Genomic DNA, 13,588 nt, shown 5'->3' on the forward strand with positions numbered 1-13,588 from the left:
AATTTTTTCTATTTTCAAGTATCACGACAAGCTATTCTTTCAACCAATTTGACATCAAATTCATGAGGTCGAGAAAAGAGGCGAAATTTTGGGTCACTCTTTTATATCATTCCCATAAATGTATATTATTATAATTCGTAACTTGCATAGGTATCAAAAAGGACGTAGTTTCATTGCAACTTTTGTCGTTTTTCCATAAACTGAATTAGCTCATTTCCAATGTTTTCTTTATGATTTAAACTTTACACATACGGTCTACTGAGCAGCCTTGCCGTTTTTTAACTTCTAAATTATGTACACATGTATACATATATATATATTTTTTTTTTTGAAAATGCATTATTATATTTAAGAATATTTGAAATACTTTGAAAATGTTGCATGAAAAAATGTAGCTTTTGGATCTTGCATTGTTTTTTATGCTGTCAAAATTTAATTTTTGATTTATCAAGAAAATTCAATAAGTTGTTATGATAATCTTCTAGGGCTTTCTTTTCTTGCCATCTTTTCATATCGTCCGTTAATTGGCTTAAAAGGTTCATTTTCATGTGTTTTTTGGAATTTTTTAATTGCTATAACTGTAATAATTTTTAATTTTATAAAAAAAGTCATTAGATAAATAGTTCGAATTTTTAAATACTGCGAATAACCGTGCAGAGAATTCTTGAGTTTTGAAAAAATGGTCTGAAAAATATTCAAAAGGCGCGCACTTTTTGAATTTGTATCTATAATGGCTGGCTAACGTACTTGACCTTTAGTTTAGGACACTAATATAGTGTACTAGAGGCCAATCTAATAGAATAATTTTTTCAAAAATTATCGTGCTGACAGATAGACAGTCATAAATACATACAGACCGACAAAATTTGAATTTTTTATTTTTTAAGAAAATTCAAAAAGTTGTTATGATAATCTTGTAGGGCACTCAAAAATCAACATTTTGTTCCGTTGACTTTTTTTCATATCGTGCGTTTTTTGGCATAAAATGTTTACTTTTTGAATACTATGAATAACCGTACAGAGAATTTTAGAATTTTGACAAAAGCGGTCTCAAAAATATTCAAAATGTGCCCACTTTTTGAATTTTTATCCAAAATGGCTGGCTAACGAACTTGACCTTTAGTTTAGGACACTAAACGAGTGTTCTAAATGGCAATCTAATAGATTAATTTTTTCAAAAGTTATCGTGCTCACAGATAGACATACAGACAGACACATTCGTAAAAACCTGTTTTTCGGATTCATGGGTTCTCAAAACGTGGACATTTGACAAAAACTGGGGGGGGGGGGGGGGGGGGGGGGGGGGGGGGGATTCTAATCTTACACAAATCTAATACCTTCTCTGATGAGAATGTAAAAAATATCACTATCATTTTTACCGTTCAAAATTCTATAATTTCAAACTGTGTGTTACTTTAAACGTGTAGCGTTAAAAATGAAACAAGGGCAAATTTCGTTAAAAAATGAAGAATTTTTAAACTAAGACATTTCAGTTGTTTTTAACGACTAAGCCGTTAAAAAAATTAACTGTGAAATTTTTTTGTGTTTCAGGATTCGTAACAACTACTCGTGTTACACATGCAACTCCCGGTGCTCTTTATGCTCATATTAACAACAGGGATTGGGAATGTGAAACTGCAATTCCCAGGGAACACAGAAAATGTGTAAAAGATATTGCGAGACAACTAATTGAAGATGCACCAGGAAAGAATTTCAAGGTAGTAAAATATGTTAAATTTATATTTAATTACTAATTAAGTAACAGAAATAGAAATGTCTAATTTCGGATCGATAAAAACTATACGTTACACTGCCGGGTCAAGGGGGGGGGGGATGGCCTAGAATGTGACATCACATATGGAAAGTATAAATGTGAACAACATTCTTCTTAAATGCTTAAAAAAATGAAAATTAGTTATTATATTTTTGGATCAGAGGTAATCTCTTTTGCTTAAAAATTCTAAAATTCGGTTGAAGATTTAACTATTTTGTTGAAATTTGTTTTCTTTTTGTTTTGAAAATTTACATATTTTATTTTATTTTGTTTTTAATATATCGTTTTTAGTTCAAAATTCAACTATTTTTTCATTGACATTTCATTCTTTTTGGTTGAAAATTCAATTATTTGGTTGAATTATTTTGTTTCTAAACGGCACCTTTATGCAAAATAAAATTTTTCTTTTTCTTTACACCAAAATTTTTAACTACCGCAAATATTAGCTTTCAAAGGTCTCCCTGGATTGAATTTAAAATCGATTTAAATGCAAACATTAATTTTTAAAATTATAGCATCCAACTTGTTTTAATGCATTTTTCTTCTAACGAAAAAATCCAAATACTTATTTACAAAATTCGAGATTTTTACATTTATCAATAAAGAAGTTTAAACAAAATTATAAAAAATAAGTTTCTCAAAACTTTAATATAAAAAATTGCTAAGATATCGATATTCTCATTTGTTCTTTTCAAGTATTACCAATATTTGTAAGATAAAAATAAATTGCATCGACGAGTGCCACATAAGGAATCATCTTCACAGTCCTTTTACTGCATTTCAGAGGTATTTAATAGGAAGTTCTGTAATTTAAATCGACTTGATGTAAATTTGCAATGCAAGATGTAAATTTATTTTCTGCAATAGCTTATTCTTAGTTCTATTAATATAGAAACTACTTTCCTTTATTCAAAGTACCCGGTTGAGATTTATTATGATAAGAGCCAATGATACGTAATAAAATTATCTAACACTTATCTTATGTCACTTGTTCAAATTATGCTAAATATTGCTAATCTACAATGTTAGCGAATACTCAGCACGTTTCTCTGAAAAAGAAGTTCAAGGTTCTGTTCATTTTATTGGGCCGTTAAAAACTATACATAAGAATCCCCATCCCGCCTTTCAAGTCAACATTTTTTCTTTGATTTCATTTTATAAGCGCCTTAAATAAAATACAAAACATACAAAAATAATATTTTAATAGACTTCACAGTCCAAAATGCTAGCTCTCAAAGCAGAGACAATAAGGCGATTTCCCAAAAATAGGGCAATCAATTTTTTTAATTAAAATTAATTTACAGGTACCATATTGAATTTAATATTAAGTCAGATCTCTGTGAAAACAGTTGACTTTTGAACATAAAAAGATGAATTTTCAACCAAGAAAGATGATTTTTTAACCGAATAGTTCAAAAAATTTTATTTTGGGCCAAAAACAGTTGCACGAAAAACCAAATAGTTGACCTTTTAAACAAAAGAAGCGAATTTTTGAACAATTAATTGAATTTTCAACCTTTAAAAATAAATTTTCAACCCAATGTTGAATTGACAAACAAAAAAGAACTAACCTTAACCATAAACTGTTGAAAACAGTTGATGTTTCTATCAAAAAATATTCTAATTTTAAATCAAAAAATGATAGAATTCAACCCAAAAAGACGAATTGTAAAAAAATTAGTTGAATTCTCAATGAACACAGATCATTCTTCAAATCAGCAGTTACATTTTTAACAACAAAAAATTTCTACTAAATGGGATGAATTTTCAAATGAAAACGACGAATTTTTAACAAATCATTTAAATTTTTAATTAAAGAAGATTAATTATCAACGGAAAGTATAATAGTTGATATATAAACAAAAAATATTTTAATTTCAAATTAAAAATAGTTGAATTGAACCAAAAAGGTGAATAAAATAACATATCTATCAAAAGAGATGAAGTTTCAAACCAGGCAAACAGATTTTCTACGAGAGTTGAACTTTCAGCCAGAAAAGATTTTTCCGTCATGGAACAAAACAAATTTCAACCAAATTAAAAAATGTTTAAACCAAGAAGACGAATTCTCCAGATATGAATAGAATTTTCAAACCAAAAATTTTAAGTTTCCACCAAACCATTAATTTTCGATCACAGAGTGGAATTTTTAACTAAAAACGATAAATTTTCAATCAATAATGGAGAAGTCAAATTTTGATTAAAAATGATTATTTTCAAATAACAAAACCAAAAAAATTTGTAGCAGAATAATTCAGTCTTCAAGAAATAAAAGAAATGTTTATCAAATTAAATCAATTTTCAATCAAGTAGTTCAATTTTTAATTAAAAACGATAAATTTTGAACCAAAAATATGATAAATTTCTTAATTACAAAATTAATGTTCACGAAAATAAAAGATAAATTAACGAAATACTTCAAAAATAATATTTCAACAAAGTAGTATAACTTTTAACAAATTAATTGAATTTATAATCAAGACGAATAATTTTTGTACAAAAATAACGAATTTACAAAATAATACATAATTTTTTTTACTAAATTGTTGAATTTTTAACTAAAAAAGATCAATTTTCAACCAATAATAGAATAATTCAATTTTCAGTTTACAAATTATTTTTTAATCAAAAAACAAGGAGAATCTGCGTCAAAATAGTTCAATCTTTAATCAATAAAATGTATGTTTAACAAAGTAGTTCAAATTTCATTCAATTAGTGGTATTTTTAATCAAGAAGAATAATTTTCTACGAAAAAAATCCACCAAAAAAACAAATAAAAATTTTTCAGTACTATAGTTCAATCTTCAATTAATAAAATGAATGTTTAAAAAATAAGTTCAAATTTCAACGACGTAGTTGAGTTATCAACTTAAAACGATAAATTTTTCACAAAAAATACAATAGTTCAATTTGGACTTAAAAACAGAATATTTCTATTTTCATTCAATAAAATTAATTAGTAACAAAATAGTCCAACACTTAAACAAATAGTTGAATTTTCAACCAAAAACATGAATTCTCAATGAAAAATTTAATAATCGAATGTATACTAAAAATAATCAATTTTTAACAAAAAATAGAATAAATAAATTTGGAAAAAAGTTTAAAAAAATGAGTTTTCATCAAATTAGATCAATCTTCAACCAAATTGTAAATTTTTTAACCAAGAGACGAATTCTGAGAATTTCATATAATTATTATTCGCACTTATATTTTCCATGCGTTATGTCACATTTTGTCTTAACTCCTGCCTTCCTAAGTCACAAATCATCATAAAACCTGCCCCCCCCCCTGTCAGCGTGAAACAATGTTTAAACGATCTCAAATAAAATTTGAATTTAAAAATAATAATTTGAGATTTAACATATCGTTATTAATAGTCATTAAACATAAAAATTAACATATTTTTATATTGACTTCTTAAAAATACTTTCGTATTCTTATATTGCAGGTAATAATGGGTGGTGGAGGACAATGTTTAGGAATTCCTTCTGAAAAAATAGCTGACGACTTATGTGTAAGGAGTGATGGACGTAATTTAGCAAATATGTGGCATCAGAATAATCCTGGTAGCAAAGTTGTTACCAATGTTGAAGACCTGATGTCTATTGATATAGCAAATACTTCAAAAATTATGGGCATTTTTGGAAGAAGTCATGTTCCATACAGTGCTGTTAAAACCAAAGAAATTCCTTCCCTCGCTAATATGACATTGCAAGCCATAAGGCTCCTGAAGAAAAATAAAAACGGATTTCTATTACTGGTAAGATAATTTTTAAAAAAATTTTACATTACACTCTCTGCGCATTAGTTGCATAAGGGTTTGTCATGCCCGAAACCGTTCTTAAGTCCAAGTTCCAGTGCAGCTTTTTTTAGATAAGTTAAAATTTTTTTTATTAGTCTTTGAAGCCTCCTTTATTGGGTTTTTGACCTTCAATTTGTCATTTTCGATATTTTTATAGCATCAAAACATCAGAATACATCAACGATTTCTTTATTATGTAAGAAATTTAATTTTGATCACTTGCGATTTTTGAATTAATTATGATTTTATGACAGCATTTGAAAGTAGTGTAATAATATTTGAGGAAAATTGTAATTGTGGTATTTAGGGAATTTTCTGATGTAATTACGGGTTTTAATTTAAATATTGTTGATATGATTTCCTTGCAAAGCAAAACGTAGTTTGTAAAGTGCTGCGTCATACTTTTTGAAATTACTTGAGAATTGTTATTGCTTACTCACGTTAAATAAATTGTCTGCGAATTATTCATCATTTTATGTCTGGCTGTGATTAAGTCGATTGAATTATTATTTTTCAATTTATTATTTACATATATTTATAGAGTAAAATGTCACACTATGTTTATGTGTCTTTTGAAATAAATTTAATGCTGACGGGGTGATAAAATTATTACTGTATTTTAAGTAATGCATTTTCTCAATTGTATCAAATGTTACTACTATGGTTTTAGATTTTTTTAAACTTTGTAAAAATAAATACACCCCCGACGTATAGTGTCAAACTACTAATTTTATGACTTTTAAAAGTAATAGCGCCATCCAGAATGTAGAGACAAATATTTTCAAAAAATCGCTGGAAAGCTTATTAAATTCTGCGTTAAATAGGTTTTAGTGAAAGTAATTTCGCCTTGGAGTTTTTTAATTATCACGTGATAAATGCAATAAAAATTTCCGAATTTTACGGAATTTGGAATTTCAACTTCAAACCTTAACAGGCATACCAATCTTGAAAGATGTTACTGCACAAAAAGATTATTAATTCATAAAACCGCGAATGTATAATGTATAGAATTCGTTAAAAATCGATTAAAAAAATTTTCTTATGTAACAAGTCACAATAAAATAGGTTACCCCGTCCCCCTCTTCCCCCACTCCGCCTAAGTTGCGTATTTTTTTCAAATATTTTTAGCAGTGTTTCAATGATTATTAAAGACAATTCAGTTATTTATTGCTCGAGATATATGAATTAACATTCCTTTTTATTTAAGGAAACATATTGCATATATGTAAATTTTTTTCGTAAATTACAAAAAATAAATCAATTTTATCATTTTTGCTGTTTAAAATTAAAGAATTTTAGTTGCAAATCTGTAAAGTGTGAACAATTTCAATTTTAAATCTTCAAAATTCAATAATTTACGATTTTACATCTTCAAAATGAAAATATGAAACAAAAATTGAAAATCGCAACATTTGCTATTATAAACATTAAATATTAAAGGGTCTTAAATTAAAAATATTTAAAATTGCAGAATTTTCATTGTAAATCTTCAAAATTGAACAACACATTCTAAAAAAACTTAAAAAATTAAATCATTTTGAATAAGAAAAATTCCAAATAAATGCATTTTTAATGGTGAATCTTAGCAATTGACGAATTTTAAATTAAAAATCATTAGAATTAGAAAAAAAATCAGTAGTAAATCTTTAAAATTGATCTGTTAAAAAAAGTTAAAATTACATGCCTTTAAAATATGAATCTTGGAAATTGAATCATTTTCAAAACTCAAGATTTTTCAATTTTCACTCTTTAAAATTGAAAAGTTTCTAATTTTTTAAATTAACTATTACAATTTATTCAAGATTTAAGCTTTTCAATTAAAAATATATCAATGTATCTCCAAAATTGAACTATTAAAAAGAAAATATTCAAAGTTCAACTTTCTAAATGATACAGATTAAGAATTGAAGAATCTTCAATTTCAAATGTTGAAAATGACTTATTTGATAAAGATCTTAAAATTGAATCATTTTAAATTATAAACATTAAAAATGAAACAAGATAGTGAATTTTCAATTGTAAATATCTGCAACATTGATCAGCGTCGAAAATGGACAGCATCAGAAAGACTCAGAATTCCAGGATCACTCCGAAAAATATTTGATTTAAATTAAAGATACTGTCTGTTCAACATAATTTATTTCTTTAAAAAAATAACTTTGATATTATAAAATCATTTTATATTAAAAACAAATTTTTATTGATTCGAAAAACCATTTTCTTAAATAAAGAAATTTCTTTGAATCATAGAAACTTTTTTCTGAGTGCGTCTTTTAAGAAAACCTTATTGCGATATAAAATCCCAAATTAACTCATTAATTTATTCATTTGCTCCTAATTCCTGCTGGGATAAAATCTTATACTTAGATAAAAGTAATCTATCTGCAGATTAAGGAAAGTCGATGTTGCTTTTTAAATATTTACTTTAGTTTATAATTAATAATTATATTTGATAGTACTTTAAATTGAAGCATATAATTTAATTTTATTAGTAGTACCTGCACGTCTCCAATTATTAATTAATAATGTTTCTTTATCTTGAGTTCATTTTACAAAGAAAATTCTTCACTTGAGATACCTTTTTGTACAACAATTTAGAAGATTAAAAGTCTTTGCTAAGGTCTTTAGATACTGTTACTTCCTGTTTAATCTGTCGTCAAACCTAGTAATGTAAATTACCAAATCTAAGGGTGTATTTAGTAAATAGTAAAAAAGCCAAAGCAAAATAAAAGACATTGAATAGTTTTGGCGATTAGAAATTTCAAAAATGTTAAAAAGACTTTGTTTTCATGAATCCTTTTTTATATTATGATCGAAAAAATCAAAATATATTACGTAACTTATAAAATTATTTTTTCAGGTCGAGGGTGGTAAAATAGATATAGCACATCACAGTAACTTCGCCAGAATGGCTTTGACTGAATTGTCAGATTTCGAAGATGCAATCGAGGTTGCTCTTCGAGAAGTAAAAAGAGAAGAAACTTTAATAATCGTTACTGCTGATCATTCTCATGCTTTTACTTTAAACGGTTATCCACAAAGAGGAGCTGATATTTTAGGTTTTGCAAATCAGACCAAAGATACTACACCATACGAAACGCTGAGTTATGCCAATGGACCTGGATTCTTGTACCACAAGCTAAACGAATCCACAAATATTAATCAAACATGGCGACCTGTTGAGGAAGATAAAACAAGAAATAATCCATTTTATCAGCACTTTGCTGGAAAATATTTGAAGGATGAGACCCACGGTGGAGAGGATGTTGGCCTTTATGCAATAGGTACATTTTTTCCTTCTAAATTAATTTTCTGGATTATATAAATATACTTAACTCCTGATATAAGGCCTAAATCGGGGGAATTTAAACGTTAACAGATAGGATCGCATGCATAATTTCTGTTGGATGTTAACGCATGCAGAATACTCATGCAACCTGACGAAACTAACGCGCTGAGAGCGCGGCCCTCGAGCTGTTTGTCACGCTTGTCTGAGCAGCAACTCTTTTTTTATGCTCAGGCTCCTCCCATAATGAAACTACGGAGGCCATTAGTTCTAGGTGTATCGTAAACCGGGGTTTCTAATATCGGGAGTTGAGTGTAATAATGAAGTGAAAAATAAAAATCTCTAGAAGGGATAATACATTTATGATATCCATTTTTTCATGCACCTTAGATATTTTCAGCCTTGACTGATTAAAAATGACCTTCTAAATGTTAAAATGTATGCTAATTATAGGAAGCTACCCTTATCATTTTTTAAACTTCCCCTTAAAACGATATTTTTCTTCTTTCACAATTGTTCACATGATTTCTTAGAAGAAAAGTCTTAGAATTGCTACAGAAATATCTAATAAATATTTCATAGTTTCTTTAATCGTTTGAGGACATTTTGAGGTCCAATTTTAGGTCTTTGTAATGAACCCTAATGAAAAAATGAAAAAATACCGTCTTTTTGCCTAAAGCGAGTTATAAAGTTATTTCAGAAAATGAAGCTGCGGGAATTACTAAAAAGTAATATCACCTTAGACAAAATATTAAGAAATTTTAATAATTAAAAAAAAATTTTGTTCATTTCACTTTTTCACATAAGAAACACATCTTTTTTTGCTGCCTAAAATTTCTGAGTTAAAATTTTTAAAATCAGGAGAAAATATGTTTATTACGTGTAAAAGTAAAATCAACTAAATGTTTTTCAAAAAATAATGTTTTAAATTCTGTGTTCGTTTATATTGGGTGACGTCCCATTAATATAAGTACCAGACTTATCTTCTGTCATCCTTGAAAATATTTACTCACTTTTTCTCAAAAAGGCGTATTTTATCATTTTTTTAATAAAGAGTGGCTTAAAGACCTATACTCTAAATCCTAAGCCCTAAACCCTAAAAGTATTCTGAATAAAATAAAGCTAAAATAATATTCAGTAACACCTTGCATTATTTTGTTGTCATACTTATGTATTGTTTTTACATTTTTATAAAAGCAACAAAATTTAACTCTATAGCGTTAAACGGCCTTGGACAATGGGTTAAATTTTTTTTCTTAATTTCTAAAACCTTGGACAATTAGTTTTACATCAAAGGAAAGAAAATAGCTGTTGAGAAAGCCAAGTAACAAATATTTTATTATTTGGGCCACCCTATTGGCTGGTCAATAGAAAAAAGAAGAAACTATATTTTTATGAGAAATTTTATATTTGTGAATAATTTTAATTGGTTTTTAAAATGAACTCTGTCATTAAATAATTAATTTTTGTAATTGGGTGTAGTTAGAAGTACATTCACAGTAATGATATTAGAAAGTTCGCCAAAAATTAAATAAACCATTTTCATATGTTGGAAATCGTTTTAATAATCAAGAATGTTTTCTATTTTATAGATTCTATTATTAGCATCATAGCATGATACTTACATAAGTATTAGGGTATCCAATGTGTGTTTTTGAATTTTGCAAATGCTACTCCCTGAGTTTCTTCCTTTTGATGAAAAATTACTGTCATCAATTTCCTTTTATTTACAAAAAATGTGTTAGATGTTCTGCTAGGCCGTTTTATGTCTAAAAATTAATTTTCTTCGTCTTCAATTAGAAAAAAAAACAAATTGAAGACTAAACATTTTTTCATGCTTGAAAAGTATTGGTTATTTATCGCGGAATAGTCTCTAAATCTTATAAGAAAAAAGAGTTAAAGATATTATTTCATGAAATAATATGTAAGCGATCTCTTCTACAATATAAAGAGAATATTTTCCTTAAGGAAAAACTAAAAAATATTTACACCGGGCGACGGAAAAAAATCTTGAACTTCGAAATATACAAAAATACACATTTTTTATATCGTAAAGATTCCTATTGTACTTTAAAATGTATTTTTACTCATCATCTATCTGAAAAATATGTGTATTTCGACTTTGAATATTTTGTCTGTGCATATTATTCCCGGAAAAAAATGTCTAAGGACCATTTCAAACCATTAATTGAAATGATATTACAAATTAGCTTTTTGTTACATAAGATTTAGGGCTTATGCTTCCATAAATAAAAATTTAAAACTAAGACAATTGATTTTAAGACCTAAAACAGCTTGGCGAAACCTCTAAACAATTTTTTTTAATAAAAGAAAATTGATGGCTATATTCTTTCCTAAAAAGGAAGAAATTCTGAAGATAGCACTTGTAAAATTGCAAATTACACAGATTTTGGGAGTACCTTAAGAAGTATAATTTAATTTCTTTTTACAGATTTATCATAATCAATATTTTTAACGTTTAGCACTACACTCGTAACTTTTCATAAAATCAAATTAAAAGTAGTTCAAAATTGAGCATCTGAAATATTCTTCGTATATAAAATACTTAATATTTATAGATAAAAGGAAGATTTATTTTAGCTTGAAAGTTGTGTTTCAATCCTAAATAGTTAAGTTTAAAACCGGTCAAATAAACATTTGTAAATCTTTTATTGGTAAGAATTTTAAAAAAAATGAGACTGCTCAACTCTCCCATATAGATTTGAAATTCAATTGACTCAATTTTGAACGTTTTACTTTAAATTATTTTAGTTAGAACATTCAACTTTGCTGTTGATCAATTTGGAATATTCAATTTTGGTATTATTGAACTTTATATATTTCACTTAAAATGTTTTCACGTTCTAATACTTATTTGTGAAATTACTATATATTTTTGAACTATTTAAATTTTATATTGGATAACTTCTGTGTTTTATTGTTTTTGTATTTTTATTTTTTTTAGATCCAAATAAAAAAAAAATTAATTATAGCTTTTTGAATAGTATATTTTGTAATTTCAGAAAATTTACCGGATAATTCAAATATAGTATTTTCAAATATCGTAAACTTAAAGAGAAAAGAAAAAAATGAGAAAATTCCCAAAAATAGGGGAAAGGGGGAATTTGAAAAACAAAAATAGAAATACAGGAGAATAGGAGAATGACCGAATATCCCGGAATTGAGAATTTTAATTTAAAATTTCAATTTGGAAATAATTTTAATTTAATTTCTTTATTTGAATTATGTATCTAACGTTTCTCTTTTTAAATGTTATTTTTTACAAAATGAAAATTCCAAAATTATCTTAATTTTTTTACATATCTCCAACTTGGATTAATTTTATCATGAGGGTAAATTAATTTCGATATCTTTGAATTTTAATTCAGTATTACTCCACCGACTAGTCAGAGTACAAAATTATCAATTTTTCAGCAGCTACTTGTGCATTTTTAAAGCTGGTTGCTAATTGATTTTATTTTTGATATTTAAATAAGTTTGCATTATTTTCTACATTATTTCAGGACCATATTCTCATCTGTTTCGAGGAACATTCGAACAGAATTATATCGCACATGCTGTGGCTTATGCAGCCTGCTTGAAAGACTGGCCTTCACATTGTGATGAAGCGTACAGCAGATACTACTACGAAATAGCACAATCATCAGGAATCACAGCATCATCAAATACGATCCTTGTAATTTTTAGTACTTTATTGATTTCGAGGTTCATATAGGGAAATTATTCAAAAAGTGATATATTTATTCTGATATTTGAAGGTCGGATTTCGGAAAACTTAAGAAAACATCATCTTTGAATGATGTATTATAGGTATAATTGTTTTTTACAAGGATGATTGATGAATGTTGTTACTCGTAGCAGAAAACCGTGTACAGAAGTATTTATATAATAATTTATGAATAACACTTGTTTGAGACGACTTCAATCAATGTCTTCTTGGCAAATTTATGGGCCAGGTGTAATTTTTTCTTCAAACAAAATGCATTTCTTGAAGAGTTGGAACTGCTTAAATCTTAAAAGGAAAAAAGAGATAAATTTTATGGACTGCAAAATAATTTTTTAAAGAATTACTCAAAAAATGTTTTATTTGGTTTAGATTTTATTGTTAAAAAACATCATTGTTACAAAAAAGTGACGCTCAAATGTAAATATGAAATGTGATATTTCTCAATTGTGTATACGTAATTGTGGGATTCAAAAACTTTGCCAGCAGTATTACAATAATCTGTTCTGCATTCAAATTATGATGCAGTTATACAGTGTCAAAAGGACGTAATATTTTAATAATAATATTGTAAAGAAAATTTTAATTACAGGGAATGTTTGAATATTTAATACAAATGTAGCATGTATTTTGTTAGCTGATTATTGAATGTATGTCGATATTTGTTGAAAATTGAATAAATATTGTTCAAGTTTCTAATAATCCCAAAACTTATTTTTAACTCCTCATTTATAAAATGCGTTCTGAAAATAGTTTTAATTAATTTTTTTTTAATTCAATTTTCTTTTTTTTTCACCTTTAGTTTTAGCTGACATTCTAATTTGAAATATGATTAGTCTTAAATGAAAACTGAAATTTCTGTCAAGTTTCACACTGTTTTGCAGTATAGGAAAAGGTACTAGGAATTTAGGGAAATCTAATTACAGTGAAACCCTTCAAAAGCCCTCTCTCCTATAGCCCTTCTGAGAATCAAGGCC

General features: G+C 26.9%; 1 protein-coding gene across 3 annotated transcripts in view; it reads left to right on the plus strand.

Moving 5' to 3' along the window:
* The window catches only part of LOC117174385 (alkaline phosphatase 4-like), a 58,651-nt gene extending 45,472 nt beyond the window's left edge, over positions 1-13,179 (plus strand). For all 3 annotated transcript variants that reach the window (XM_033363472.1, XM_033363471.1, XM_033363473.1), the window contains 4 exons: positions 1,552-1,718; positions 5,227-5,538; positions 8,441-8,864; positions 12,391-13,179. In XM_033363472.1, the coding sequence (XP_033219363.1) occupies positions 1,552-1,718; positions 5,227-5,538; positions 8,441-8,864; positions 12,391-12,602 (1,115 nt within the window). In that variant the 3' untranslated portion in view covers positions 12,603-13,179. The remainder of the gene's footprint in view (positions 1-1,551; positions 1,719-5,226; positions 5,539-8,440; positions 8,865-12,390) is intronic.
* Positions 13,180-13,588: the final 409 nt, after the last annotated feature.

The sequence above is a fragment of the Belonocnema kinseyi genome, chromosome 6 (genome assembly GCF_010883055.1).
Source record: "Belonocnema kinseyi isolate 2016_QV_RU_SX_M_011 chromosome 6, B_treatae_v1, whole genome shotgun sequence".
NCBI lineage: Eukaryota > Metazoa > Arthropoda > Insecta > Hymenoptera > Cynipidae > Belonocnema > Belonocnema kinseyi.